The sequence below is a fragment of the Micropterus salmoides genome, unplaced genomic scaffold (genome assembly GCF_014851395.1).
Source record: "Micropterus salmoides isolate LMB-PRFRI ecotype aquatic unplaced genomic scaffold, ASM1485139v1 Ms_hic_scaffold_3, whole genome shotgun sequence".
Taxonomy (NCBI): Eukaryota; Metazoa; Chordata; class Actinopteri; order Centrarchiformes; family Centrarchidae; genus Micropterus; species Micropterus salmoides.
Genome location: NW_024042261.1, coordinates 22,263,780 through 22,289,602, shown reverse-complemented (window position 1 = coordinate 22,289,602; position 25,823 = coordinate 22,263,780). Strand labels below are relative to the sequence as shown.

Sequence of the window (25,823 nt, the reverse complement as noted above, 5' to 3'; positions counted from 1 at the left end):
AAGAAACTGCAACACTTATAATTCAAGATGATGTATTACATTGGTCAATGCAGCAACATGTCTCTGCGAGTCGTTTTTGACAGAGTTCTGAAATCTTGGATCGTATGTCTTCTGTGACTGCGGGCCAACCTGCAGTAGAATAGAGAGTTATAGCTTTGGACAGCAGAAAATATGTTGGTGGTTTTGACGTTTCACAGTCTTTGTGACTCTGTTTTAAAGGGGGTACTCACTTTTAAGGGTGTTGCTCACGTGCAGTTACCTAGAAAATTGTCATCTCACCACCTACCCGCTCATTTTATAGTGCAAATTTTGGATAATTTTTAATATTATGTGCATCTTTCTGTGATTTAAAACGCACGGTCCTTCAATGCGCCTGGCTCTTTTGGTTTATCTTCAAACCCTCTGGTTCATATCAGGGTCATTGTTTGAAGAAGCACTAAGTTTACTTGTCTGCTTCACAACAGGAAGAGTGAGAAAAGGCAGATAAATTGGAAAAATAGAGCGGATATGGGGAGGACAGAGACAAGGAGAACAGAAAGGGCCGATAACTCTTGCGGACATGCCTTGTATACTGCATATGTCATACGTATACAAACACACACACACATACACATTTTGCGCACATTCATTGGCGCAACACATATGCTTAAGAGAGCTTGCTGAAAGAAAGGAGACTGATAGATTGAGGTGAGGATGAAAGCGTTTAGCCAAAAGAAGATGAGCTTGGAGGAGGTTTAGTCTCCTGGAGCACATATGCTTTTCATTACTGGAGCTCAGACCTGTCCTCTGAGCTGTCAGAGACTGGAAGCATCTGCATGTGTACGGCTGTGAGCGTATATACATATGGTTATGGTATTCATATGTGTGTAATTACAAGTGTGAGCACATGTGCACACATACAAAATTAATATGTATCCCGACACTGGTTTGGGGACATATAGCATCCCCAAACCAGTTCTGAACTGAATCTCAGTGTCAAGTTTTCAATATCTTTGAACCTGAGCTGTCTGCAGAGGAGACTTTTTATTTATATATCACATCGGCCCACCCAATATACACACAGCCTACACAGTTTGTTTGTTCACATTGGACATTCCTCTTGCTTCCCAAATAATTTATCTTGGTTGATGTCAGCAGATGTTGTCGTTAGCGTCTTCAGTAAGCTCTTGAATTCATCTCAAGAATTAAAATGATATCGGAGTAAAGCAAGATAAGGGCTTTATTCATTTTTATTGGTGTCTTATCATCAACACATTACAGTTTCTAACTGTGGTATTTTCCCCCACATTGAATGAAACTGATACTCACTATGACTCCACAGCCTTTCACCAGTTATGTGTCATGTTTGCATGGTTGTTCTCTAGTGAGAATGTTACCATCATTTTTTCCATGTTCACCATGTTGAGTTGATGAGCCATCCCTTTGCATGCTCTCACAACCTCTCCCCTGCTCCATTTGCCAGCAGGTCTGGAGCATGGACCACTATCAGTGTCCATCTGGCAGCACAGCCTAAGTGTTGTTTATGTAGTGATGGAGAAATGTCTTGCTTTTATTTCCCTAAGAGTCCGTGAAGACAAATCCCCGGTTGAACGACCTTCTTGCAGTCGTTGGTAGAAGTGGACTGAAGTCTATTTGATTGCAGGGCCTGTTTAATGGATTTTTGGCAGAGTAAGCAATGGCAGTGCTGTTTTTTGAGATAGTAGAGCAGTTGAGACTTACATTTACAGTAGATATTCCTTTATGCAAGTTGATTATGTTTGAAATATGTCTCATGATGATTGATTCACAGAGCGCTTAAGTCTAAGCTGAATGTAATGCAGGACAAGTATTGCGGAATGCGACTTAAAGAAATACCTTTGAAACAGAGAACCTTTAAATAGTCACTGCAGAAGGTGTCCTTTGTACATGATTGATTATTTTATAAATATTTTAGAAAATCTTCCCAAAAAAGTTCCCAGTGCAGTTTTAGTCATCTTTAAACTGATATTTGCTCACACTATCTCAATGAAATGTTTTGGATTTCTGGATTTCTACTTACTGCTTATCTAGACCCAGTTCTAGGCTAAAGGACATGTGAGGATGAATGGTTTTTAAATGACTTCAGCTTAGCCAATATACTGATATTCTGTTGATATCTACTGGTAAATGCATGTACTACACAATTTGGTAAACAGATTTTCCGCTGTCAGTGATGCAATTTATCTCTCTCACTTGCTTTCCTTTGTAGAGCATCCCATATGTTTGTCATGACGAAATGCCTCCAATAGCTGCACAATGATCATAGCCTTCATAGTGACAGAGGAACTTGGAGAATGCTTTTGAGGCTTAAGGACTCTAACGTCAGCATTTCAACATGCATGTTCTGAGTAAAGCCGACCTGTCGAACACTAGTCTCTTTTCTCAACCCTGAGTTGTCAGAAAAGTATTCAGTGGAATGCAGTTAGATGCATATGTGGACCATCTGGGAGAGGAAACACACATGGCCAACTTTACATACCATGGCCACAGGCTGTTTGTTGACTGGTTCTCTACCTCTATGCATAATTTGCACAATTGATCTTTTCTGGACATGAAACATACTTGCAGACTTTTAAAATTGGATCCTGCACAAGTGCATATGTACTCTGTGTGCATACTCTAATGCTTGCAGCGTGTTTCTTCCTTGTCTGCATGCCTTTACAGTACATAGTGTGAGTGTGTGCCAAGCTAAAATGGCCAATGGTATGAGCACTGGGTTAGGGATAGTCTGCAGACATATACAGGGGCTCAATGTTGGCATAGCAACTGTGGCATTCCTTTAGAAGTGGATAGAAAGTAGAATTTGCTCTCAACTCTTACAGAAACTGGGAAAAGGCAGAACTGTTCTGTCAACTTGAAAGCTTATAGCATGGCGTGCTCTGCTCTGTATGACTAGCATAAACAATGACATCACAAACTCGGTGGACATGCTGTCCGCAATGCATGGTGTACAAATTAGCACAGTTTGAATTAAGGGACTATGCACAGATGTGTTTGAAATAAGGCATGTGTTTGTGGAGGTGACAGACGCACAAGGACTCAGACAGCCACAGACGTCACTGGGAAGACAGCCAATTTGGCACTGTGGCAGTGCTTGTAATTCACATAACGTGTAATGGTGACTTTTACAGTTAATTTGGAGCCTTTTGTGTGTGTGTGTTCTGATGCCCAAGTGCGTGGGTTGGTGAGAAACTCTAAAGTTCGCCAAAGTTGCTTCATCAGTATAAGTCGTTAGCACATTATCAAACAGAGCACATTCTCTTTTTAAAGTATGATGGCAACGTCCCCTATAAAAATCAAAATTGACCACCCATAACCAACAATGGATAACCACACTAATCCAATTTTGTTACACAGATTTTGACCTGGACGCAGACCCAAAAGCAAAGATGTTAGAGAATGAGGTAACCTTAGACCCTGTCCCTGTTTGTCTGTAGGAGCTCTGACAGTTATGCACTCAGGGGTCATCTGGCAAAGGACAAGGCTGAGGCTTTGGGACCTCTCATTGATAGTGTCAATGACTCCATGGAAAAGGAAAAGGAAAACAATAAAAGGCTTGCCGCCAAAGCCTCACACCAGCCAGAGAGAGAGAGCGTATGCGTCTAGTGGTGTGACTGTGAGATGCTTAATTAGTTCAACATGTGACTAGACCTGCTTCTCACAGCTCGGTGCCCGTGACTGACAGCACAGAGAACCTGGAAGTGACAAGAAGCAGGGGAGGTGGCAGGAGAAGGCGGGGGGAGAGGAAGCACGGGGAGCTTCAGTGTGTCCAGTTGTCTCACGCGATCTGGAATCACTACAGCACCTCGCAATATTCTGCTTTCATCCAGCTTGTCCGGCGTCACCTCGCAAGAATGCAATCCATCCACCAACTTGGAAGGGAAACAGTGTGATAATTTGATACTGATAAAAATCTGGTGTCATGACAATGAAGGACATAATGATGGGCTTAGCTTTAAAAGTGAACATATATCTGGGACCACAGCCGAAGAACAGAATCTGCCTGTCAGTCACAGTAAAATGCTGATTCTCTGGGGACCTCCAGCCTTTGAAGATGAAGATATGAAGATTTCCCATCACATTACAGAAAATTGCAGCATTTGCACTGCCATAGCACGTCTCTGTGCTTCTGGCAACAACCTTTTACTCTTGTATGTTTGTGGTTTGATTGTTTGTGTTGGTTTGTACAGCAAATCCAGTGTTTAGCTGAACACAACAAACTCAAAATTTAGAATTTTTCTTTTGAGCACACTAACACTGGTTTCCAACTCAGACAACAGTATGAGACATTACACTTGTAATGTCCTCTGGCATTTCAGTAAAGAAACATTTGTTCTTAGGCCGCTCGCCTGATTAAATATGAGCTAAAACAAACAATACAGAAACAAGTCCCAAAAATGTCATGGACATTCCAGAGCTCCAGCTCTGAAGTCTGCTTTCTGTGCGTCTGCCGTCAGTTACGGTGGATGAATGCCATGGAATTCTTTGCTCTCTTAAATTAAACCCTTCACCAGGCCCAGCTGGTTCACAAAGTAGAGACAAAGGGAGACGGGGAGGAAAGGGGAGTAGATGGAAAGGAGCAAGAAAATCCATCCTTCACTTCTCACGTTTGGCTTACTCTGGTTGCCGCTATTAACACCTCACGTCTGTTCGGCGCAACCCCTTAGACACGTTTTGGAGATGAAAGAGCGAGAGAAAAGAATAAATTTTGGAGAAACTGGGAGAACAAGAGTAAGATAAAGTGACTGAGAGTCGAAGACAATGTTTTGATTAATGTGTCTTGTATTCCTCTGGTTCTGTAACAGACGATTACCTTACCTAACCCCAATGGTGCATGAGCAAGACGTTTCAGTGTTGAGATTGAAACCAGATATGTCTATTCACACTGGCTCATATCCATCTCTTGTACCGGACCCGAGTTCGAGAACATGACTGGTGACTGAAAGAACTACCCATGCTGTCTGGCCAGTTTTACTTCAGTGTCAGTCTTCAGTTTAAATACCAATGCACATGACATGGCACTACAGGAGGCAGTGGATGTGGCAACCTGTCCTTCATCACATTTTCATTCCTCTTATTTTGTCAGAGGAGGTCTAGACTTGCATTTACTGAGTGTGCCCTCACTGAGATCATTCTTAAACCAGCCACCACATATGAATCACCACTGTTGGGTGCTTCTCAATTATTCACTGCCACACCATCCCAAATTTCACCTTGACAACCTGCTGGTGCACTTGTCACTACACTGTTGTGAGAGCCAGTGGTCTTTTCTGAACGGAAACTGGCCACACTTTTTTTAGAAATCTAAACGGAGGAAACTATGATGCATTGCAGTTCTGCATCGTTTACCTTCCAATTTCCTTGGCCCTTACTCTTCCCTCCTGTGTAGTATTGGGTTTCTGTCCCTTCCATCTTATATTGACCTTTTGTAGGGTTCCTTTGTCCAAGGTCCAAAGGCAGTTGGGGTTTCAAGTGGTCTCTCAGGCTTCCTATTATGTCTTGAGGGTCACAGAGAAAATTAGCCACTACAGTTATGTACAGAAATCCTTCAGCTTGTCAGCAATCAACTAAATACTGGGAGCAGCACCAAAGAAAAGCGATGATTTGATGTCAGGGTCACGGTGCAGTCTTTCCATGTGTGTGGTTCAGGACAACAAACAACAGTGGTGTAGACTTCCAATAATGTGTGAGCTAAGACAGGTCTATTTGTGTGAGCTGATGTGGCGTAATAATAGTAGTCCAACAAAAGCATGCTTGTTTGAGCTGACAAGATGGTGTAAATATGGCTAAACAGAGAACTTTTGTAATAAAACTCTAGCCTCCATCTCCCAAATATACAATCAGTGGATGGGTGCCAAACCGACAAAGGTCCATATTTTGATAGCATGTGCTCTCACTTTCACCCTGAAAATTAGCAACCTCCAGGGTAGTATTTTTTTTTAACTTGAGAGAGTTTTATTTTCCAAGTGTTTAGTGATGTCAGAACTACACAACATAACGCTTCTTTTCCTTTCTTCCTTGTCTAAACCTCGTGTCTGCCCAAGGCCTGCACTCATGCTCACACAGACACGCAGACACACACCCTCTCCGGCTGACTTCTGCGTGTCTGCATCTTGTCTCCTGATCTCAAATCAGAGAGCTCAACGTGGCAGGTACTGGTTGACCCTGAGCACGACTGCCAGAGCCAGGCTGGGTCATGCACATGTGAGCACAGGTGGGCCAGAAGATGGATGAAAGTCTCCACAGTCCTGCCTGTCTTCACTCTCTCTTCATGTTTCTCTTCCAGTGACACGTGTAATCTCTCTGTTGCGCACTGTGCTGTATATTTCCAACACTCATACAAACACCTCACACTGGCCAATGAGACATTCTGTAATCCGGAGGCTAGACCAGACAGTACAAGGAACATTTCAAGACAGAATTTAATAATTTTAAGGGTATTAGGCATCATTCTTGTTTTTTGTCAATCCCTTAACAATTTTTATGGTATGTGGAGCTCACTGATAAAAATGAGACAAATTAAATAGATTTGTTGTGTCAGTGCAAAAGACAGTTGAAAAGGGAAAGCCCTAGATCAGTCAGATTTATATAAGAATTGATTACTGTTGTTATTACTTTGAGGTGTGTATGGGGAGGGTTGAGCAATCAAGGAGAATCGAGCTGAAAATTTTGAAGGAGATGGATTATTGCAAGGGAGCTTAGCTTAGTGTCTGGCCTCGCATTGCATGCTCAGTCTGTTTGCCAAGCCCTTGGCAAGGCCAGTGCCCACATTTGTTTTGACTAGGTCATGAAACTCCACACTTCCATCTTTCTCTCTGTCTCTCCCAGCACATTCCTTCTCCTTGTCAGTATCATTACCTGCACCCTGCAGATTGTTGGACCGCAAACTCTCGTCCTCCAGTCTGATCTGGACCCCCCTCCTCTTTTCAGCTTGTTTCCCATGCTTAGTTGCTCTTCCCCCAGACTTTTTGGCTTACAAGTATTGATGAAAACAAGTTCCTTGGTGGGACTAGCTTGCTGGCAGCATTCAATTTTCTTGTTTAAAAAAACAGTCATTACTCCAACATGTCTGATTGGGGAGCTTGTTCAACTCACAGCTTCTTCTAATACAAGTCTGTGAATCACGTGTCTCATTTGTTATCCCTAGAAAATAGGAATATATCACTTCGGCAGTTATCTGGAGATACTTATCTTCAGCTTAATTTGAATAATCACTCACTTTTTCCATATACTGTATATATATTGAAGTATTAATTATTGTTTAATGTTTGGGAATGTCAGACAAATCAAAGCTTCACAATGTTAGGCAGTGTTTTTTAATGTAATAAACTGCTCTTTTAGTTTTATTTTGGACATTTGTATCATGTTGCTCCCATAGGAAGAGGTGGCAGTTGGTTTTCACTGCTTATTTGCTTTTCTAGTTTATACCAGCCACTAAACCCAAGCAATGCAAGCCTTCAGTTGATTTTTATTATTTTCCAATTAATTAACCAATGGTACCTGTAAATGTACATGTTTCAAGATTTATGGCTGGGATAAAATCATTTGGTGTATTATTCTCTAAATGTGAGCAGGTGGTGAGCATTTTATTCCGCATTCTTTCTTTCTTTCCACACATTTTCCATTATCCTATCTTCTTCTCAAAACTTTTCTGTTCTTGTCAGCAAGCAGAAACCTAAGGTGGGATATGACTTTATCAAAGAGGTGGTATTATGCTTATTTTCAGGTTAAAAAACTTATTTAGAGGTTGTACCAGAACAGGTTTAGATTGTTTACACATTGCATCAGCTCCTCTTTTCACCCTGTGTTTTGAATGCTTCGTTTTAGCTATGGATTGAAACATCTTGCCTGTACATGATCTTTGTTGGGAGTTGCGCATGTGTAGTTCCTAGTTAAGAACTACTAGCCAATCAGAATCAGAGTAGGGCAGGTCGTGAGAAGCCGGTAAACACGGCTTCGGTTCAGCTGTATATCCCCTTACCAGCTTAGTAACCTTAGCAACATATTTCAGAGTGGTGAGTTATTAATCTGTAACAAATGTATCTTTCATCCATAAAGTTTTAACTGAGCTCTGTCTCTACATCACAGTAACAACATTATGTCCATTAAATGCCTGGAGGGTAGCTAGTGTTTGGAAGGGAGAGTAGAGGCAGCAGGCGGACCTCTTATCACTGTGTACTGCACGGTGTTTTTGAGGGCGTGTCCGATTAGATGCTTGGCGAGCGTTATGACATGCATTTTGGTGTGGTGTCACAGGGATGAAAGGGAAATGGCTGAACTACAAATGAGCTGTTTTCAGGCAGTTCAGAGCAGTGTTTTCTGTGGGAGATGGGAAATCCCTTTGTGCTGGACTTTGGGCTTTTTCACTTTGCAAACCTATTACATGCACAAAAGGTATATAACTCAATAAAGGAGAGGGAAAAAGCTAAAAAGCACAATACCACCTCTTTAATGCATCAAGTCAAAACAAAAAGCTTTTGACGCCCATACATTAGTTTGGGGCTTCAGCGAGAAGAGACTGCTCCCTCCAGTGTTTAGAATACAGCATAACCAGATGGTCAACCACTAGATGTTTTTGTCTACCGTGTTTATGAAATCAGTGGGGTTCAGATGAAGCCCAAGGTGCAGTCCTTGGCTCCAGAAACTCAAATGTGAGTGTTTTCCATCAAACTTAATTAAGCACACATGATATTGGGAAATGTTTTGATGAAAGATTGAGTGGTGGGTTATTTTGAAGGGTAATTATGGCTGGATAAATCACTAGTTACTCATTATAGCCACAAGAAGAAGATCTTCTTTTCTTTGACACTCTATGCGCCCGTCTACTCTCACTCTGTCTTTCTCTCTACTCTGCTGCCTGTCTATCATTTTCTTGCCAATCCAGGTTATGGCAATCTAGGAGTCGGTGGTCTTGGAGGTGGTGGCCTGGGAGGTGGAGGCCATGGAGGAGGTGAGTACTGAAACTGGAATTGGTGGTGTGTGCGAGCATAAGTACAACGTTTAGTTGACAGTAGGTTAGAGCATTATATTCCCAGTATAACAACATACATTTTAAACCATACTCATAAGGTTTCACACCATGGGTCTCCAGTGTGTTTGAAATGTGTGTTTGAAGGCTACACTATAAGCAAGCACACTCACCTTTGCCCCTTTGGTTTCATTTAGGATATGGTGGATACGGAGGAGGCACTGGGGGCTTTTTCCCAGGAGTTGGACAGAAGGCTGCCAAAAGAGGTACAGCAGGTGGCAGAAAATGTCTGGATGCAATTGTAACATCAGTTTCCTACAAAGGGAGTGATGCCACCAGTTAATTGGTGCCATTAATTTCATTATTGATTTACAGTGGCAACACAATCATTCTGATAAGGTTCTTTGAGGGTTATTCCCTAAATCTCTTATATTGACAAACTCCTCTGAAATTCTGCATGTCCTAATCACAGGTGCAGGAGGCCCTCTGCTTCCACATGGAGGTAAGCTCATTCTTGGCCTCATGACAGTCTATTGTACAAACTTAAACTGTGCTGAATACTGACTCAAAGCTTTTTCAGACTCTGATAGATCTGCATGCTTGCATGTTATGAGAAAGCCAAAATGAATGTTTTGCATTAATCGTAACTCGACATGAAAAACACTGTTTGGCATACACGTGTAATTTTTTGTCATGTACCTGCAAACCTTGGACAGATTGAACTTGATCTGAGCCCAGTGTGACCTTAAAGTCTGTGCTGTGTAAGTGCACATGATTTGCTTTAAATTAGGCCGGCTGATTAAGCACGGACTCAGGAGGTCCCAATCATGGCCAGAGCTCTACTATGGCAAAGAGCCTACTCTTAAGTATTGGTTGGCAATGACAAAACTTCATACCCTAGAATCAGTTTGTACTATTTTCATGACACTCAAAATAACTATTCATTCCTCAGAAACAGCACAGATAAAATAAAACATTCCCTTGCCAAACCTTTCCTCACCAAATCTCCCGGGCCACATACTTACAGGCAGTGCGCAACGTCTGTCCTACAAAGTATGGAGAATTTAAGATTAAAAATGGTAAAAAATAAAATTAATTAAATTAAAGTTTCAACAAATACACAGTGTGTTTTATCCTGCTGCCAAGCTCCCTTACAAGTGAAGCTGACATCTAATTTCCTGCCCGCATGGATAGCCAAAGAAATGAGGCATTTGATGAGGCAAAGCAAATGCCATGCATGCTGGCTGCTTCTCCTGATTAGATTAAAAGTCAGGCATGTTGCTTTTGATCATGGGGTGATGACAGACTAGTAGGGCCAGATTAGCTGCTCTCAATACCAATGGGCTGTCTAAGGATCTGGCTCCCTGCTGAAGAGGTCAAGTCTGGCACATGCCAAACACTTGCTCATTAAAACTTTACAGTATCACAGGGCCCTCTAGTGGTCATGTTATGTGCAACTAAAGAGTCCTTGTGTTGCAATGTTTTCATTACTCTGATGTTCAAAAGCCAGTATGACCTCAAACCAGAAATTATGTATGTGCTCTTTATATTCAAACAGGGACTGGAGGAAGTGTGCCTGGAGGCACAGGAACTGGAGCTGGAGTTCCTGCTGGAGGCAAGACACACACACATCAGTCTGTCCATTTTCTAATTTTATATTTTATTTTGCGCTGTTAATGTTACCTAGTTACTAGTAGTCATACTGTGATTTCTGCCTCACAATGCCTTGGAACAAGGTGAACCATTCCCTTTAATACTTTAGGAATAGTATGACATTTAATATCTCAAATTGGCTCTTTGTCAGGGACAGTGAGATTGATTTCTCTGAAAAAGAGCCAGTTTGGGCTCCAGTTATAGTACATTTTCTAGTGTAATAAAGTAAAAAATTGAAAGAGACCAGTTAACAGTGTTTTGACTCCTCAGGAGGCAGGAATCACACTTACTGTTAATTGGACACAGCACTTGGCCAAGAAATATGTGCATATGTTTTTAACACTGTACATTTGTCATACTCCGTTCAATGAGCCAAGTATCATTTAATCTTTTTCTTCAGGACCTGTTATTCCTCAGACAGGCCTTCCTGGAGGGGCTGGTGGTGCTGCTGGAAAGAAAGCTGCCAAAGTGCCAGGTTATGTTACTCAACAGTAAATTCACAAGGATGAAGGCAGACAGGATGCAGATCACATCACAGTGCCACATAAAATTAATTTTCCTTCTGGAACATGTTCAGTGTGGTGGAAACTTTTAGGAAAAAATATGTTTAGCATTGATTTAGCATTAATGATGTTTTAAAAACTTTAGGCATGCAGTTTTGAATGTCTTCATGTGAGATTAGCCTTTTGTTAAAATCAGCTTTATCGATATATACCTGTACTTCTAACAAAACCTACATACACTACTGCAAATAAAATAAACTTTATGTTGGACTCCAAACACAGCAGAGTTGATCGTGCTATACACACTACTAAGCTACAATACTAAATGCTAGCCTATGTTCTTATTATAGATGTACTCAAGCTGAGTTACCTTTCAGGAGAAACATCTGCTTCTGTGCTAGCATGAGGCTATGAAAAATGTCCAACATCCAACATTATGATGTCCCTCCAATAGAGGATTTCACTGGTATCAGTGAATCAATGATCAATGAACATGTAGTCACCTGCCTGGTTTTGCTGCATCCTGTCTGGCTCTTGACATGGTAGTGTCATAATGATTTACAGCCATATCATTTTTCATGGTGAATGTTCTCATAAATGTTTGTTTTTTTAATTTAAACTGATTATTGCTGCTCATGCATGCCAGATCCCTCTCACAGTTTTGAATGGGTTAGCGGAAGTGCAGTAATATCCTCTCATTGGCTGTGGCAGGTGTGGGTGTGCCTGGGCTTTACCAAGGTGGACTAGTGCCAGGAAAAGGTTAGCCTCTTTCATAGATTAATCTCAGGCACTATTTGTCACTATTGTCTAAGTGTTTCACTATATGAATGGTCTGTGCTTTTGCAAACAAAAAATGCACAGGGATTTATTATGGTTGTTTTTGGGGATTGGGGGTTGCTTTTGGCTCCATCAGGGTTTAATGGACGTGGAGTTCTGCCTGGGGTGGCCACTGGCACCGACCTGAATTCCAAATCAAGTAAGATTTTGTTTTGTTGGCTAATTTTGACACTATTCTTATTTTATTATTGCCTTTGTTTTGAAAAATGAAAACATGGGAACACGACATGAACACAGCAGTTCTACAGAGGTTAAACATTGGAAAAATATATGATAAAATATGTACACAATACTAAAATAGACAGTACGAAAACAATATCTTGAGTAGAACACATACAAGAACAAAAGATAAATAAAGAATTACGTGAAATTACATTTTCAAAATAGTTAAAAATGGTGGTTGTTGTCAAAGAAATGTTATTGGTCTATACAGCTTATCCAGACCATAATGTTACAGAGTCTGTTAAGTTTTAAGGCCATGGTTCAGTTTGCTGTGTTTGTTTAGTTGCTAAAACTCTGCCTAGTATTTACATTGAAATTTTTATCTTTCATCTGTGTGTCTGATTGGATTGTGTGATTATTCTTATGCAGTTGGAGGGGGAGGACAAGGAGGTCAAGGACCAGGTAACTCTGTTTTTGATTATTGCAGTATTACAAACAAATATATTTGTATTTTGTCAGTATTGTTGGTATTAGCTGATCAGAATTTAAGTTTATTTCCTTTGTCACAGGAGGCCGTGTCTACAATGGACAGATGCAGCCAGGAGTGTTCCATGGATACCCCCTCAAATCACCCCTCAAAGTGCAAGGTGTGACCTTAATCTATACAGTTACTGTTATTCAGAAGTTGCTCTCTTCTCTTCATATGGTATGATATGTTCATAGCTACTGTCTACAATGTTACACTTCTTTTTCTCTCCAGCATACAGATAGTCTTATTCACCTTATGGCATGATAACCAATGGGCACTTTTATGGATATCGCCCTGAGGTTTTCTATGGTGGGTTTATCGCTGGCTGATTTTTAAAGAGAGATGTCTGTCTTTGGGGCCTAAGAAAATTTTTTTCATTTGGTCCCAAAAGCAGAACATTACCTCCACTGCCTGCTTTGTTGAGTTTCCCACAGTAATGCTGCTGTGTTCCTAGTTCTGCAGTGAATGAGAGAATCTCAAACACTGCTACTAAACTTTGCTGCAGTAGAGAAAGCTTGCCGACTCACCAATACCCATCAGGATGTCTTGTATTACCTTGTAAAATGAGGATTTCTAAGTGAATTATGATTGTATTTCTGACTTGTCAAAGCTTGTCATCTATAGTCGTTGCTATGGCGTAAGTCAACAATGATGAAGTGAACGGACCAATGAAAAACACGATGAATATGTGACAGACTTTCTGGATCCACCAGTCCATGCACATACACAAAATGCAGCAAACTTAGCTGTTCACAAACACTCTGAAAAGCATAATTCTGCTGTAGCAAAGCTGTAACTTTTACTGGGACTCACTAACCTCTTCAGTCGTTAAATGTAGTTGTATGTTTTTATATTTTTTAAAGGGATATGGAGTCTCTTCGAGCATTCACGTCAAATTAATGGCATTTGACACAATTCACCTCATCATCTTCTCTCATTTTTCTCTTCAGGTGGCTATGGAGCAAAACCTGGAGGTGGCAAACTACCTTTTGGTACAACTACTTTTTCATATTTTAGCAACTATTTGGCATCAGTGGAAATCCAGGGGTTAATGACGTGTCACATTACAATGTTTCAGGCTACGGTGGCTTTGGTACTGGACTTCCAGTAGGACAAGGTGGCCCTGGGTCAAGGCCTGGTTATCCTGTTGGAACTGGTGTGTATTTTTACGAATGTACTGTGTAATGACATGGAGTAGAAAGGTAGAAAACACCAAAAAATGCCTGACGTATTCTTTTATTTCTGCAGGCGTAGGGCCCGGAGGCATCTCACCTGCTCAGGCTAAAGCTGCCAAATATGGTAGCCTACCACACTCCTTACCAAGACAATGCTTTACTATCAAGACAAACATGATACAAGTTGTGCACAGAACCTCATTTGTGTACATCAACAAATCTATCTTACTAAAGTATATCCTCTCTGCTCCAGGTGTTGGTGGTGTTGGTGGTGTTGGAGGTGTTGGTGGCACTGGTGGCACTGGTGGACTGTATCCAGGGCAGGTGCCAGGAGGTATAATATCTAGCAAAAGACATAAAAAACTAAACTAGTCTATAGTCATGCTAGCGGCCTCATGACTGAAAAGGTTTATTCCACATTAGAAAGCAGAATTGTTGGATGGTGGAAAATAAAAAGACAAATTCGCCATTCTACAGCCTGAAATATCATGTGAAGCCCAGCTATACGTTGTCAGCTGTCATCTGTCAATAAATTAGTACTTTCTTCCAAATATGTCACTCTGAACCAAACCACATGTTTCCCTATGTTTAAATATTTTACAGTATATGGAGCTGGGTCCAAGGCTGCTAAATATGGTGAGACGTTGTCATGTTTTGTGTGTATCATGAAAGCATGTTTAAAATCATATTGTCACAGACCCTTTTCACATTATACATTTACTCATCCTGTAAGCTGAAAAGCTTAATCTTAACAGCTTAATATCACCTTTAGTAAGAGCCTCTCCATTTATATTGACATGTTTGTTCTACTGGTGTTCCCTGGACAGGAGGAGTACCAGGAGGAGTACCAGGAGGTGTACCAGGAGGAGTACCAGGGGGTGTACCAGGAGGAGTACCAGGAGGAGTACCAGGGGGTGCACCTATTGGAGTACCAGGAGGAGGTCCAGGTGGATATTCACCAGCTGCTAAAGCTGCTAAATATGGTATGGTCGACTTAATATTATGTTGCGCCATGAGCAAAATTTTGACTTAACTACAAAATGTTATATAATATAATTATGTTTTGTCTTGCCCTCCCTTGGTCATATGCACTGAAGGACTGGGAGGCACAGGTGGACAGTTAGGAACAGGAGGATATGGAGGACTAGGAGGCACAGGAGGACAGTTAGGAGGATATGGAGGACTGGGAGGAGGTGGAGGATATTCTGCTGCTGCCAAAGCTGCTAAATATGGTAGGGGTGTTTTTTTTTGTCAACTAAAGAGAAAATCCAATAAAAATCAGAAAGATCATTATTTGTTTTGCTTTATTCTAGTCTGTTTTGCAAAATAGATCCTGATCTCAACAACATTACCATGAATAATTAAAGGTTGTATACGTCCTTACTCTCCTTACCACAGCTAACAGCGCTCGTTTGTTTACTTTGTCTCTTGTTCCCCTTCCCTACTGAGCTCAGCCTGCCAGCTGCTGTCAATCAAACACAGACAGCCACTGAGGCCCCATCCACACCACTGCGTTTTCGTTTTAAAACGGAGACCTTTTGTTATGTTTGCACCTCCTGTCCAAACTAAAAGTTTGAAAACGCCTCCGACCCCGTTTTTCGTTTTAAAACTACATGTAGCATTTTTGTGCGAACGAGCAAAAACAGAGGACTTTAGAAATTATGACGCAGACGCTCACATTTGGCTCTCTGATTGGGTCTTTCTTGTCATGCAAAGCAGAAACACAATGCTACTGACAGAGTTTTTGATTTAGTATTTTTTTATTAAAATATCTTGTATCGTGCAAATAACACTTAGCCTATACACTTGCAACAACTCCTAGTCTGTTTTATGCCGCCACAGCCGCTTTTAATGGTCTGATTCTTCCTCTGCATTACTTTATTCTTTCACCAAAGCTTCTGTAACTACAGAAGAGACCATCTGCTTCATGTTTACACCTGCACGTGCATGCCCAGTGTACGTGAACGGCCAATAGATGTGCGTTTTCAGTCGTTTTATTATAGACTGAGATCAACTCTGATACGCAGCTAAAACGCTGTGTGTGTGGATGGAGATCGTATTTGTTTTAAAACTCTGGTGTGGATGGGGCCTAAGAGATGAAAAGGAATATTTCTGATGTTTCTGAAGGTTTTTCCTTAATAATGAAAATGATTCACAAAGAATTATGAAAACATTGACATAATTTGTGACTGCAAAAAGGATGACGTAAAGTGATGAGATGGACTGAAAGTCTAACTGTGAATATGGTCAGCTGTTAGATAGTACATATGACTAAATGTACAATACTATAGCCTGCAGTAACACAACCACCCTATTGTATTTAACCACACAGCTTAACTCATTTTTCACAGGAGTTGGGGGACTGGGAGGAACAGGAGGACTGGGAGGTACTGGAGGATACTCTGCTGCTGCCAAAGCTGCTAAATATGGTAATAATAGAATACTATGATCAAATCTCAGAACTTGTTATTTGTTATGTGGTTACCGTGAAAGGCTCTGGATTCATATCAGCAGTGTCCAGTGATGTGTGAGGCAGAGAATACCAAAGGCCAGGCGGTAGGCCATGAAGGAAACTTAAAAGGGTCTGAGATTAAATAGAGAGCTGAGATCACAAGCAAAAGTCTGACTGTTGTATGGTTTATTTTACTGCTACAAATTTATTGCTACATGTACATAGCAACTTTAAAGTCTTGACAATCCTTAAACCTGGCCTCCAGTCAGTATCTATCATTACAACTTAAATAGAGAATCCTTGATAACACCTTCAGATGCTGAGCCAGTGAAATAGAGGTGATGCTGCATCTGTAGTAAGCATAGAAATAGGAAAACCTTGATTCGGCTGCTGTTTTTATTTTATAGTAGAAAAGGTAGCCATTAAAAAGGTCTGCTCAGGGAAAAAAGTGCATAAAATACTTAATCTAAATTGTTCTAAATACTATTTAATTGCCCTCAAACTCTCTATGAATTTACTATATTAAACCATATCAACAGCTTTACATGGAAATAAATTTGTCTTCCACAGGAGTAGGTGGAGTAGGAGGCACAGGACTGGGAGGAACAGGACTGGGAGGAACAGGACTGGGAGACACAGGACTGGGAGCTGGAGGATACCCTGCTGCTGCTGCTGCTGCTGCTAAAGCTGCTAAATATGGTAACTGGAATTCAACCTCAAATATTACAGACCAAAATCATTGCATTTTTAATAGTGTTTTAAGCGAGAGTGCATGATTACATTATACATTTTTACATTAAAGGTCCAGGTGGTGCAGGGGTTCTTCCAGGTGGTGGTGTAAGTGGAGGAGGAATTCCTGGAAGAGTCCCAATTTTACCAGGATATGGATGTAAGCATGTTCCACAGATTTTTGAGCAATGAGATATTTTATTACTTTGGCAAAATTCTAAGATAATTTTTTCTAATCTGTCCTCTTCTGGGCATGTTGTGTTGCAGCTCTGGGGGCTGGTGCTAAACCTCCTAAATATGGTAAGACTTACCATGTCATTCTCTTTTGCAGTGTGGATCTATTGATTTTTATGTACAGAAGACTATTACATAAATCTAGAGTTGCAAAATTACTCCTTAAAGGCCTTAACAGATTTAATTTGGTTTGCTAAAATGGTAACAGCAGTCACTGACAAATAAATGATGGCAATTGCAATCTTGCATTCATAACAGTGTTAGGGAGATTAGTGCTTTATTAACTCCTCAACAGGAGTCCCAGGACCAGGCCTAGGAGGAGCTGGAGTTCTTGGAGGAGCAGGTCAGGTACTTCCTGGAGGTGGTGGCTATGGTGGTAAGTTGTTAAAGTGATATATCAATGTAGACATAAAGTTGTTGTACAGTGAAAGTGCTTGTGCTGTTTCCTTAATTTTCCTTAATTCAGTTTAATCTAATATGATCTTGAATTGTCACACAAACATTATGTTGCCCGCTCACAGGTTATGGAGCTAATGCAGGAGTGAAACCCCCGAAGTATGGTAAGACCTTTTCTTGAAGCGTCAGTTGTCAGTACCTTTAGTTTACTAATTTAAACAATCATCAGAACTATCTTTAAGGTTTCTGGATTATATTAAAGAGATGAAGATACTAATGTGGTAGGGACTGTTAAAGGGAGGACTACTGCTGTGACAGGGTTAGCAGCAAAACACATTTAAGCCACCTAAAAGAAGGCCCACTAAAAAAAATCTACATCAGTTCAAGTGTATAGTATGTGTTTAATATTTTCTGTACTTTACCAGGCAGCCATGTCCTTTATATGGTGCGCAGCCAAGTTTTGCTTATGCATAGGTTCCACGGCTGAGGCTGCAGGTTTTGGACTGGGGGGCACATGAATCTGCAGTAAAAATAAGCATAAAATGACTGCACATTTTTATTAACAGGAATCTAATGATGCAAACTGCGTTTCAGGAGGAGCTGGAGCAGGGTTAGGAACCGGAGGACATGGGGGGACAGGAGGAGTACCTAGTCTAGTACCAGGACTAGGAGGTGGACAATACTCTGCTGCTGCAAAAGCTGCTAAATATGGTAGGTGAAATAAGCACACAAATATTAAATGTTCAGGCACATTTTTTGTGAACTTTTGTGAATCATATCCTACTTTTATATATACAATATTAGGTTATCATACAATTTACCACACGATTTATCCAACTTGCTCTATTTCCCGGTTCCAGGGTTAGGAACAGGAGGAGGACCTGGAGGAGTTAGACCTGGAGGGGTTGGTGGTGAAGGTACTCTACTGCGTGTTTATGAAAAGAGAGTGAAAGTACAGTTATTTTACCAATGTCATACTCACTATTATTTATTTCAGAATTTATGTGATATCTGACAAAGAGACAAAGTTAAGTGTCATGATGAAGATATTAATATGGGTATGTTTTTATGCAGGATATCCAGGCGGTGTGAAACCACCAAAATATGGTAAGGATAATCTTTAAACTATTCTAATCATTTACAATACAAAAATATTTACATTCCAATAACGATTTGACAGTGACAGTACAATAGACCAATGTCCACTGTTGGATGGAATCATTCATTGCTCCTCCTGAAAGCAAACAATTGTCCAGAGCCTTATGCAGCACTATGCGGCATAAGCTTTCCAGAGGAGGCAATGCCTTTGAGCCTTTCACTTACAAACGACCTTATCCTCTTCTGTTATGGACAGTCCATGACTAACACAGTAGTTCAATAACAAGACACAATTCAGGTTCAGATCAGGCAGGCTGTTCCTCACAATCATGTCTGTTTCTCCAGTGCTAGTTTTCATATCCTGGGGTGAGCATGCCAGGGCCTCTGCCATCCACCTACAACGTGTACCTGACACTAACATCCGTCATAGCATGTTGTTGGACCACATGGTGGTGGCATCATGTCTTCCCTTTGTGTTTGATCATGACTGGACCCCATTGGTGTAGGCTTGGTAATCAGGCACTCATCAGCAAGCTCCCATCCCAGGCCTGGATCCCAAGAGAGGATCTCGGCCACACTACTAGTCGCCATTTCAAATGGGTTTTGGAATATCTCTTAGTCAGAATCTCACCTGACTTAACTCTGTCAAGCCTTGTCGGACAAATTTGCCTTGAGTGATCAGGAGTTATTCCCAATGTAAACCTCTCCACCAATTTATGGTGCTGATTCTCAGCTGCTGATAAATTACGCCTTTTGATAGTTTGGTGTACTCTTCCCATTCACAAACATGAATTACTGTACCTTAGACATACAGGCCATGTTTCTAAATAAGAGTAAACACCAGATTATAGGGTTAGTCCCTGACAATCAAAGATCAAGGGCTCCCATCTAGACTTGCTATTTTGCAGGGATATTCAACCACTAAAAAATCACACTGATGCTTTTATTGTTCTGTTGGTGTTGTCACTTCATCAAAAGAAGAGTTCAAGTCCTCGAAGTCCACAATAGAGTCTCTAGAGAGGCAAGAGTCAGATGCATGTGAGCCAATATTGTTTGCATTTTAGTGAGAGACAGAAGATGTTTGTATTGTAATGGAGCAGATATCAGTGCTGTCAATTTGCTGACCTCGTGTGTGCCTCTCGCAGGGGTCACTGGAGTAGGACTTGGCGTGCCAGGAGCTACTTCACTTACACCTGTCAGTGGTGTTCCAGATGGCTCTGCTGTTGCGGTACCAGGTGGTACAGGTGTTGCTGGAAAACCAGGTAAAGCGATAAAATACAGTTTCTTATTTTCGTAGAAGAGTCTTTTTATACATTTTGCATTGATGCATTGATCTTTTTATTGCTTTTACAGCAAAGGATGGAGGTCCTGTTGTAACCCCCCGACCAGGTACAGTGAAATGACAATACTCTGTATTTCCCAGTGCCTTTTCTGTACACACATTCACACACATATGTTTTTGCATTAGCTATATACAGCATAGGGGAGGAAGAGGGAGAAGCCCCATTTTTCACTTATATTTGGCATTACACTCTAACTTGGGGTGCACCGGTTATGTGGCATCATTTACCCCCACATTTTCATCATCCATTTCCTGTCCACAAAGCTCACATGTTGTTTGTAGTGCTACAAGCAATTGACCCCCTCTGGCTTACAGCCTCCCAGCTGTGGCAGTATTAAGGTCCACCTTACAGCTTCTGCCTTTTCGAGTCTTTCTCACTCCGCACCTACAATGAATGAAACCGGAACCTGTTGTCTTTTGGCAGAGCCCACGCCTATTACCGCAGAGGTCCCACAGACCAGTAAGATTGCTCTTTGCATGAAACCCTTGCTCAGAAAGGGACACCTGTGGTATAATTAATATCAATCAAATTGTAGTTGAGTTGCTACTCTGATATAGTATGGGGCGAGACATATTTTCTTTTCTAAATAAGTGTTTTGCTGGTTTACATCAATGTTTCTGCATCTAGACTATGTCCGACTATGTTTTGAACGGATAGCAGCAGGGTGGGGGGATTACAGTAATAATCTTTACTCATTACCGCTGATGACAGCATTGCCCAGGAACATTGCTCTAAAAGTTGCTCTGTGTATCATTAGCTTAAGTATAAAGAAAATGGTAGTCCCACCACTTTTGGAACCTGCTAATGTTTTTGATCAATTCTGTATGGGATTCCCAGCAGCCTTCTCTACTATATTTATCTGTTTGTTTACATCTACATGTATTTTATTATACGATATACTCATCATTTATTTGACCTGGAATTACAGCATGGGACTTTAAGACCCAAGACACTTTAAGAGAGTTGTTCATCTTCTCAAATACTGTAAAAAAAACTATCTTTAACATACTTAAATGAATTTACTAAGTAGTGTTCTGCTTCATTTTGGGACTGTAAAGACAGGCGACAATTACTTCTTTCAACGTTACACAAGATCTAATAAGTAAATCTGGTGTTTTTTGCCACCAACATTGTGTGGTCTGTCAGACAGACAGAACATTTACATATATAGCTCCTTAAATGCCGGGCTTCATGTAGTGCTGAAAGTGAAGTTGATGTAGCCCGTCTGGTCCCTGCCATGCCCCCATATTATGTCAGTTTGGCCACAGGTTGTCTCTTTTTCTCAGCAGCACTTGTTGTTTCCTTTTTTACTAACAGCTCACTCTGAACTGTGTCAGTAGATTGCTGTTTTGTCTGCTGTCTTGACACGATTTTGTTGTTTGTTTTTATATTGTTTTAAAAGGAGTATGTCTTGTTCCTTGTTTGTTTCTCCCTTCCCTTCCTATTTCAACATGTGAAATTTGGCAAATTTACAGCAACTGTGTTTTTTAAGTATCGTTATTGAACCAAACAGACAAACTATTTAAATTTAACATTTTAAAAGACAATCTAACTAATTTTGCTTTTTTATTCTCTTTTGCACTTTGTACTCTTGTGGTGGATGTGTGAAAACAGGCGGTGGGTTAAAAAAAAATTCATATCATTGCAGTTACAGTACTTCATTTCATTCTACGGTATGCCTCAACCTGTTTTAACCTACTTCATTTCTGACTGTTTTGACAGATTTGGGGGGAATTATTCAGCCTAGTGGTAAGTGGTACTATTTAAATTATATGGTATTGCTTTTTATTTAATCGTTGTACTGATTAAATACTTAGATACGTAGATAGCATAATTTGATAACACGTTTTTTATTTTGCAGGTGGCACCAGTGTAGGTAAATATGTAATTCTATTTTGTTGAAACATACCAAAGAATACTCAACAATCTATCATATGTGACAACACTTACTACGTTGTTTATTTATGTCACAGGAGGAGTAGGTGTTGCACCCTCTGGAGGTAAGAGCAGATCAAATGCACACTTTTGATAACCTCATTGTTCACTTGGTTATGTGAGTTTCATACTTGAACAAAAGCCAGAATAAACAAATGTAAACAGATTATTACAATAAATCAATTACTATATGTAAAAAATCTGTTTCATAATAGTAAGTTTTCCTTTTGACTTATAACAGAATAAGATTTTTTCCTTTTGACAAGCTTTGCTTTTTCCCCAACAGTTTAAAGAGGCTTTATTTCTGTGTTGTGTTTTACTTATTTATAAGTTTTTTTTGTCTTCTGGCTCATTTGTATTAATTAGTTAACCTGCTTTGCAATATGAAATGTTAGATAGTTCATGTATTAGTCTCTTCTCTCCTTTAGTTGCAACTGGAGTCCAACAACCTGGAGGTAGGCCAACTTATCCTTTTATTTATTTAAGAACTTAACATGGTTTTTAGCCCTTGAGCTACAGTATGTTCTGTTATTGAAACTTAATGTGGTAATAGTCCATAATAATCCATCTGGCCACATGGTGGAGACAAAGACTACAGCTGACTGTAATACTAAATACTGCTGTTTTCAGGTGTTGGTGTTGGCACAGGTGGCAAAGCACCTAAACCATTCATTCCAGGTAAAGATGGCTAAAATTTACCCTCAAAAGGACACAAAACTTTGTTCATCCTGTTAAATCTTGTTACTGTAAATCGTGATTAATTTGAAGAATAATGTATAGGCTAACATATTGCAACACAACCTCCTTATTTCGCCCACAGTGCATGAACCATTCATTAAGTTGATCTTGTTCATTCCTTTTCCACAAAATCATCATCAAATCAATTATACATATTATGAATATTCAGTTTTAGCATAAAATAAACTTCACTTATCTGTGTGACTCTGTAGCAGAAGCAGGGCACGGAGGTGTGACTGAAGACTACCTAACCCAACCCAGTGCTTGCAAACATCTACCCACATTTAAACATCTAGATTTATATTTATAAGAGTTTAAAAATTATATAAATATACATCAAAGGGTATTGTAGTTACAAGACTGAATGGTTGCATGGTAACTTCACTACTGCTGTCACTTCCTCCTCTGTCTTTGGGAGCTCTTTCTAAAATATCACACACACAGCAGCTCTGTCAAGCCTCGTCAGTTTCAGTTATCAATACACTTTTTAGGATCCTATTCAATGTTATAGACTACGTTTTTCCCACATTGGTCTGTATTTATCTTACCGTGCATATTCTGTCCACTGGGTTAATGATTCAAACTTGAATCGATAAACACAGCAGTTGATACATACAGTATAGGGAAAAGCTGCATCAGGCTTTTCTCTAACCAATTATACCTCAGATAGACTGAACAGTCATCACTTTTGTGCATCTGCAGGTTTGCAGTTTTAGGTAGCTTTTGCTATTCTGCACTATTTTACCTGTGATGGACATGAGACCAAGTCCGAGGTGTTTTTCTTGCATTTCATATAGTCTGACTCAGTCAAATATCAATATTAATCTTATTGTCCCTGAGTTGGAAATTTGTTCATCTGCCAGAACATAAATATAAGACAATGAAACAAACCAAGTCATGTGAAAAACGCACAGTGTGGGAAAAAGATAAAGTCACAATAAATGTTGCATACACTATGAGTTTCATCATGGATTTGATAAAAATTACAGCCCAATTGATAAATCGGCATTCCGATATTATAGGCTGATATGAGCTGATTGCAGATAAATTGGTATCAATATTTATAATAGCCGATTTATGGCAATTAAAAAAGAAACAGAGAGACTAATCATGTTATGAGTGTTGTTGTTGCCTTGTTTGTCCACCAGAGGGCACTCTGCAACTCCCCTGTTCACAATATGGCACTAATCCACCACAAAACACAGCAATAAACAGACATAATCAGCTGTACCTTTGTTCAAAGAACTATTTATAACAATAAAAAAAATTTAACTGCATTATGTCAAGGTATCTTGGTGAAGTTTCATTACTACATATATATAGTGTATGTTGTGTGATGTGAGCTGGTGTCAATTGTGTTACCCCATTTGAGATTAATAAAGTTTTTCTATTCTATTCTATTCTGTTCTAACAAATGGTAAGAATAATCTTTGTTCATGTTAGGTGTTTCTGAAAAGAAGGGGAAAAAAGAATATTGATCTATATATCAGAAAAATTCAAATATCAAAATTGGTATCAGTCTTAAAAATCACGTATCAGTCTGAAATCTAAAAATAAATAGAGGCAGAGTTGAACTGAGCGGGAAAGATTTACTAAATGGGGACTTCACAACAGTCGATAGTAGATGTTAAAAGCTATATAACATTCTTCTTTCAGGCAAAACCAGATTCATTTTTGTGTCTCTGGCTTTTCCTGAGAAGAGTTTTTTTTTTTTATTCATCTCTGTAATAAGAAATATTTCTCTGGAATGGTTGGAAGTGAGGTTTTTTTTAGAAGTCATTGAAGCTCATCGTAATAGTAAGATGTAGCTGGAGAGGATAAAGCCAGCATGTGCCAGAATAGTAACAAATCTTCTGTTAAATCTTCTGACTTCTGACACCAATCTTCAAACACTTAACTCCAAAGGTGGAGCAGGTTTTGGTCCAGGAGCAGGTGGATATCCTATTGGTGGATCCTATGGAGGCAAGTTCCCTATATTTTCTTTTTAACATGTATAGAGTTAGTGTTTATTGCAGTGACTAATACATCTATCCATTCTGTGCTTTAGTCCCTTATGGTGTTGGTACCGGCACTGGAGTTGGACCTGGAGCTGGAACGTTGCCTGCAGCGAAGCCTTTGAAACCTCCAGGTATGTACTGTAGGTAAATGGCTGACAATGATTTTTTTCAAAATTTCTCTGAAGATGTGTCTGGGACAAATAGATGCTTAAAACAACAAACATTATATTTTTGTTGGTGGAAAACATCATTCTGTGTAGTGACCTTTGAGGAGCATCGGTTTTGTCATAAATCTGTGGAAAGGACAACAGACAACAATTCAATTCAATTCAATTTTATTTATATAGCGCCAAATCACAACAACAGTTATCTCACAGCGCTTTTCATAAAAGAGCAGGTCTAGATCATACTCTGTGATGTTATTTACAGAAGCCCAACAATTCCCACCAAGAGCAAGCACTAGGTGACAGAGGCAAGGAAAAACTTCCTTTTAAGAGGCAGAAACCTCGAGTAGAACCATGGCTCAGGGTGGGCGGCCATCTGCCTCGACCGGTTGGGGGTGAAGGAGAGAGAGAGAGGGATGGAAGGAGAGAGAGGGGATGGAGGCAGCCTACACAATATACACACACAGAGGTACAGACAGTAAAGGTAATGTTGCTATAGACTAAATGAAAAATGGTATAGATATGTATAGTAGTGTTAATGATAACAATCGTAATGTTAATGATTATAATAACAATAATAACAATAGGACTAGTAACAATAGTTGTTGTAGCAGAGGGTGTCGAGCAGGAACACGGGGGCAGCAGGTGACCCACAGCCACAGATCCAGACTCCACAGCTCCAGAGCCAGAAACACCTGCAGGAAGTGATAGGAGGAGAGAGGAGAGGGACGAGAAAGCACAAGACTACCGGAAAGGGGAGAAGTTGTGTTAGTAACATGCAATAATGGGATGAGGTTGCATATAGAGGGAGAGAAAGTAGAGGAGAGAGGAGCTCAGTACATCATAGGAAATCCCCCAGCAGTCTAGGCCTATAGCAGCATAACTAAGGGAT

General features: G+C 40.2%; 1 protein-coding gene across 5 annotated transcripts in view; it reads left to right on the top strand.

Moving 5' to 3' along the window:
• elna (elastin a) overlaps positions 1-25,823 on the top strand; it is a 68,836-nt gene that overhangs the window by 27,461 nt on the left and 15,552 nt on the right. For 3 of the 5 annotated variants that reach the window (XM_038694278.1, XM_038694277.1, XM_038694279.1), the window contains 36 exons: positions 8,903-8,968; positions 9,184-9,252; positions 9,459-9,488; positions 10,545-10,601; positions 11,040-11,114; positions 11,854-11,901; positions 12,056-12,118; positions 12,571-12,603; positions 12,711-12,788; positions 13,621-13,662; positions 13,749-13,826; positions 13,919-13,969; positions 14,099-14,179; positions 14,449-14,481; positions 14,673-14,828; positions 14,943-15,077; positions 16,197-16,274; positions 16,868-16,996; positions 17,100-17,186; positions 17,294-17,326; positions 17,556-17,636; positions 17,782-17,820; positions 18,251-18,367; positions 18,517-18,573; positions 18,731-18,763; positions 19,900-20,016; positions 20,108-20,143; positions 20,521-20,556; positions 21,712-21,714; positions 21,820-21,846; positions 21,959-21,973; positions 22,071-22,097; positions 22,461-22,487; positions 22,663-22,710; positions 24,676-24,732; positions 24,818-24,898. In XM_038694278.1, the coding sequence (XP_038550206.1) occupies positions 8,903-8,968; positions 9,184-9,252; positions 9,459-9,488; positions 10,545-10,601; positions 11,040-11,114; positions 11,854-11,901; positions 12,056-12,118; positions 12,571-12,603; positions 12,711-12,788; positions 13,621-13,662; positions 13,749-13,826; positions 13,919-13,969; positions 14,099-14,179; positions 14,449-14,481; positions 14,673-14,828; positions 14,943-15,077; positions 16,197-16,274; positions 16,868-16,996; positions 17,100-17,186; positions 17,294-17,326; positions 17,556-17,636; positions 17,782-17,820; positions 18,251-18,367; positions 18,517-18,573; positions 18,731-18,763; positions 19,900-20,016; positions 20,108-20,143; positions 20,521-20,556; positions 21,712-21,714; positions 21,820-21,846; positions 21,959-21,973; positions 22,071-22,097; positions 22,461-22,487; positions 22,663-22,710; positions 24,676-24,732; positions 24,818-24,898 (2,223 nt within the window). The remainder of the gene's footprint in view (positions 1-8,902; positions 8,969-9,183; positions 9,253-9,458; positions 9,489-10,544; positions 10,602-11,039; positions 11,115-11,853; positions 11,902-12,055; positions 12,119-12,570; positions 12,604-12,710; positions 12,789-13,620; positions 13,663-13,748; positions 13,827-13,918; positions 13,970-14,098; positions 14,180-14,448; positions 14,482-14,672; positions 14,829-14,942; positions 15,078-16,196; positions 16,275-16,867; positions 16,997-17,099; positions 17,187-17,293; positions 17,327-17,555; positions 17,637-17,781; positions 17,821-18,250; positions 18,368-18,516; positions 18,574-18,730; positions 18,764-19,899; positions 20,017-20,107; positions 20,144-20,520; positions 20,557-21,711; positions 21,715-21,819; positions 21,847-21,958; positions 21,974-22,070; positions 22,098-22,460; positions 22,488-22,662; positions 22,711-24,675; positions 24,733-24,817; positions 24,899-25,823) is intronic. The other 2 variants (XM_038694276.1, XM_038694280.1) reach the window with 2 other exon arrangements.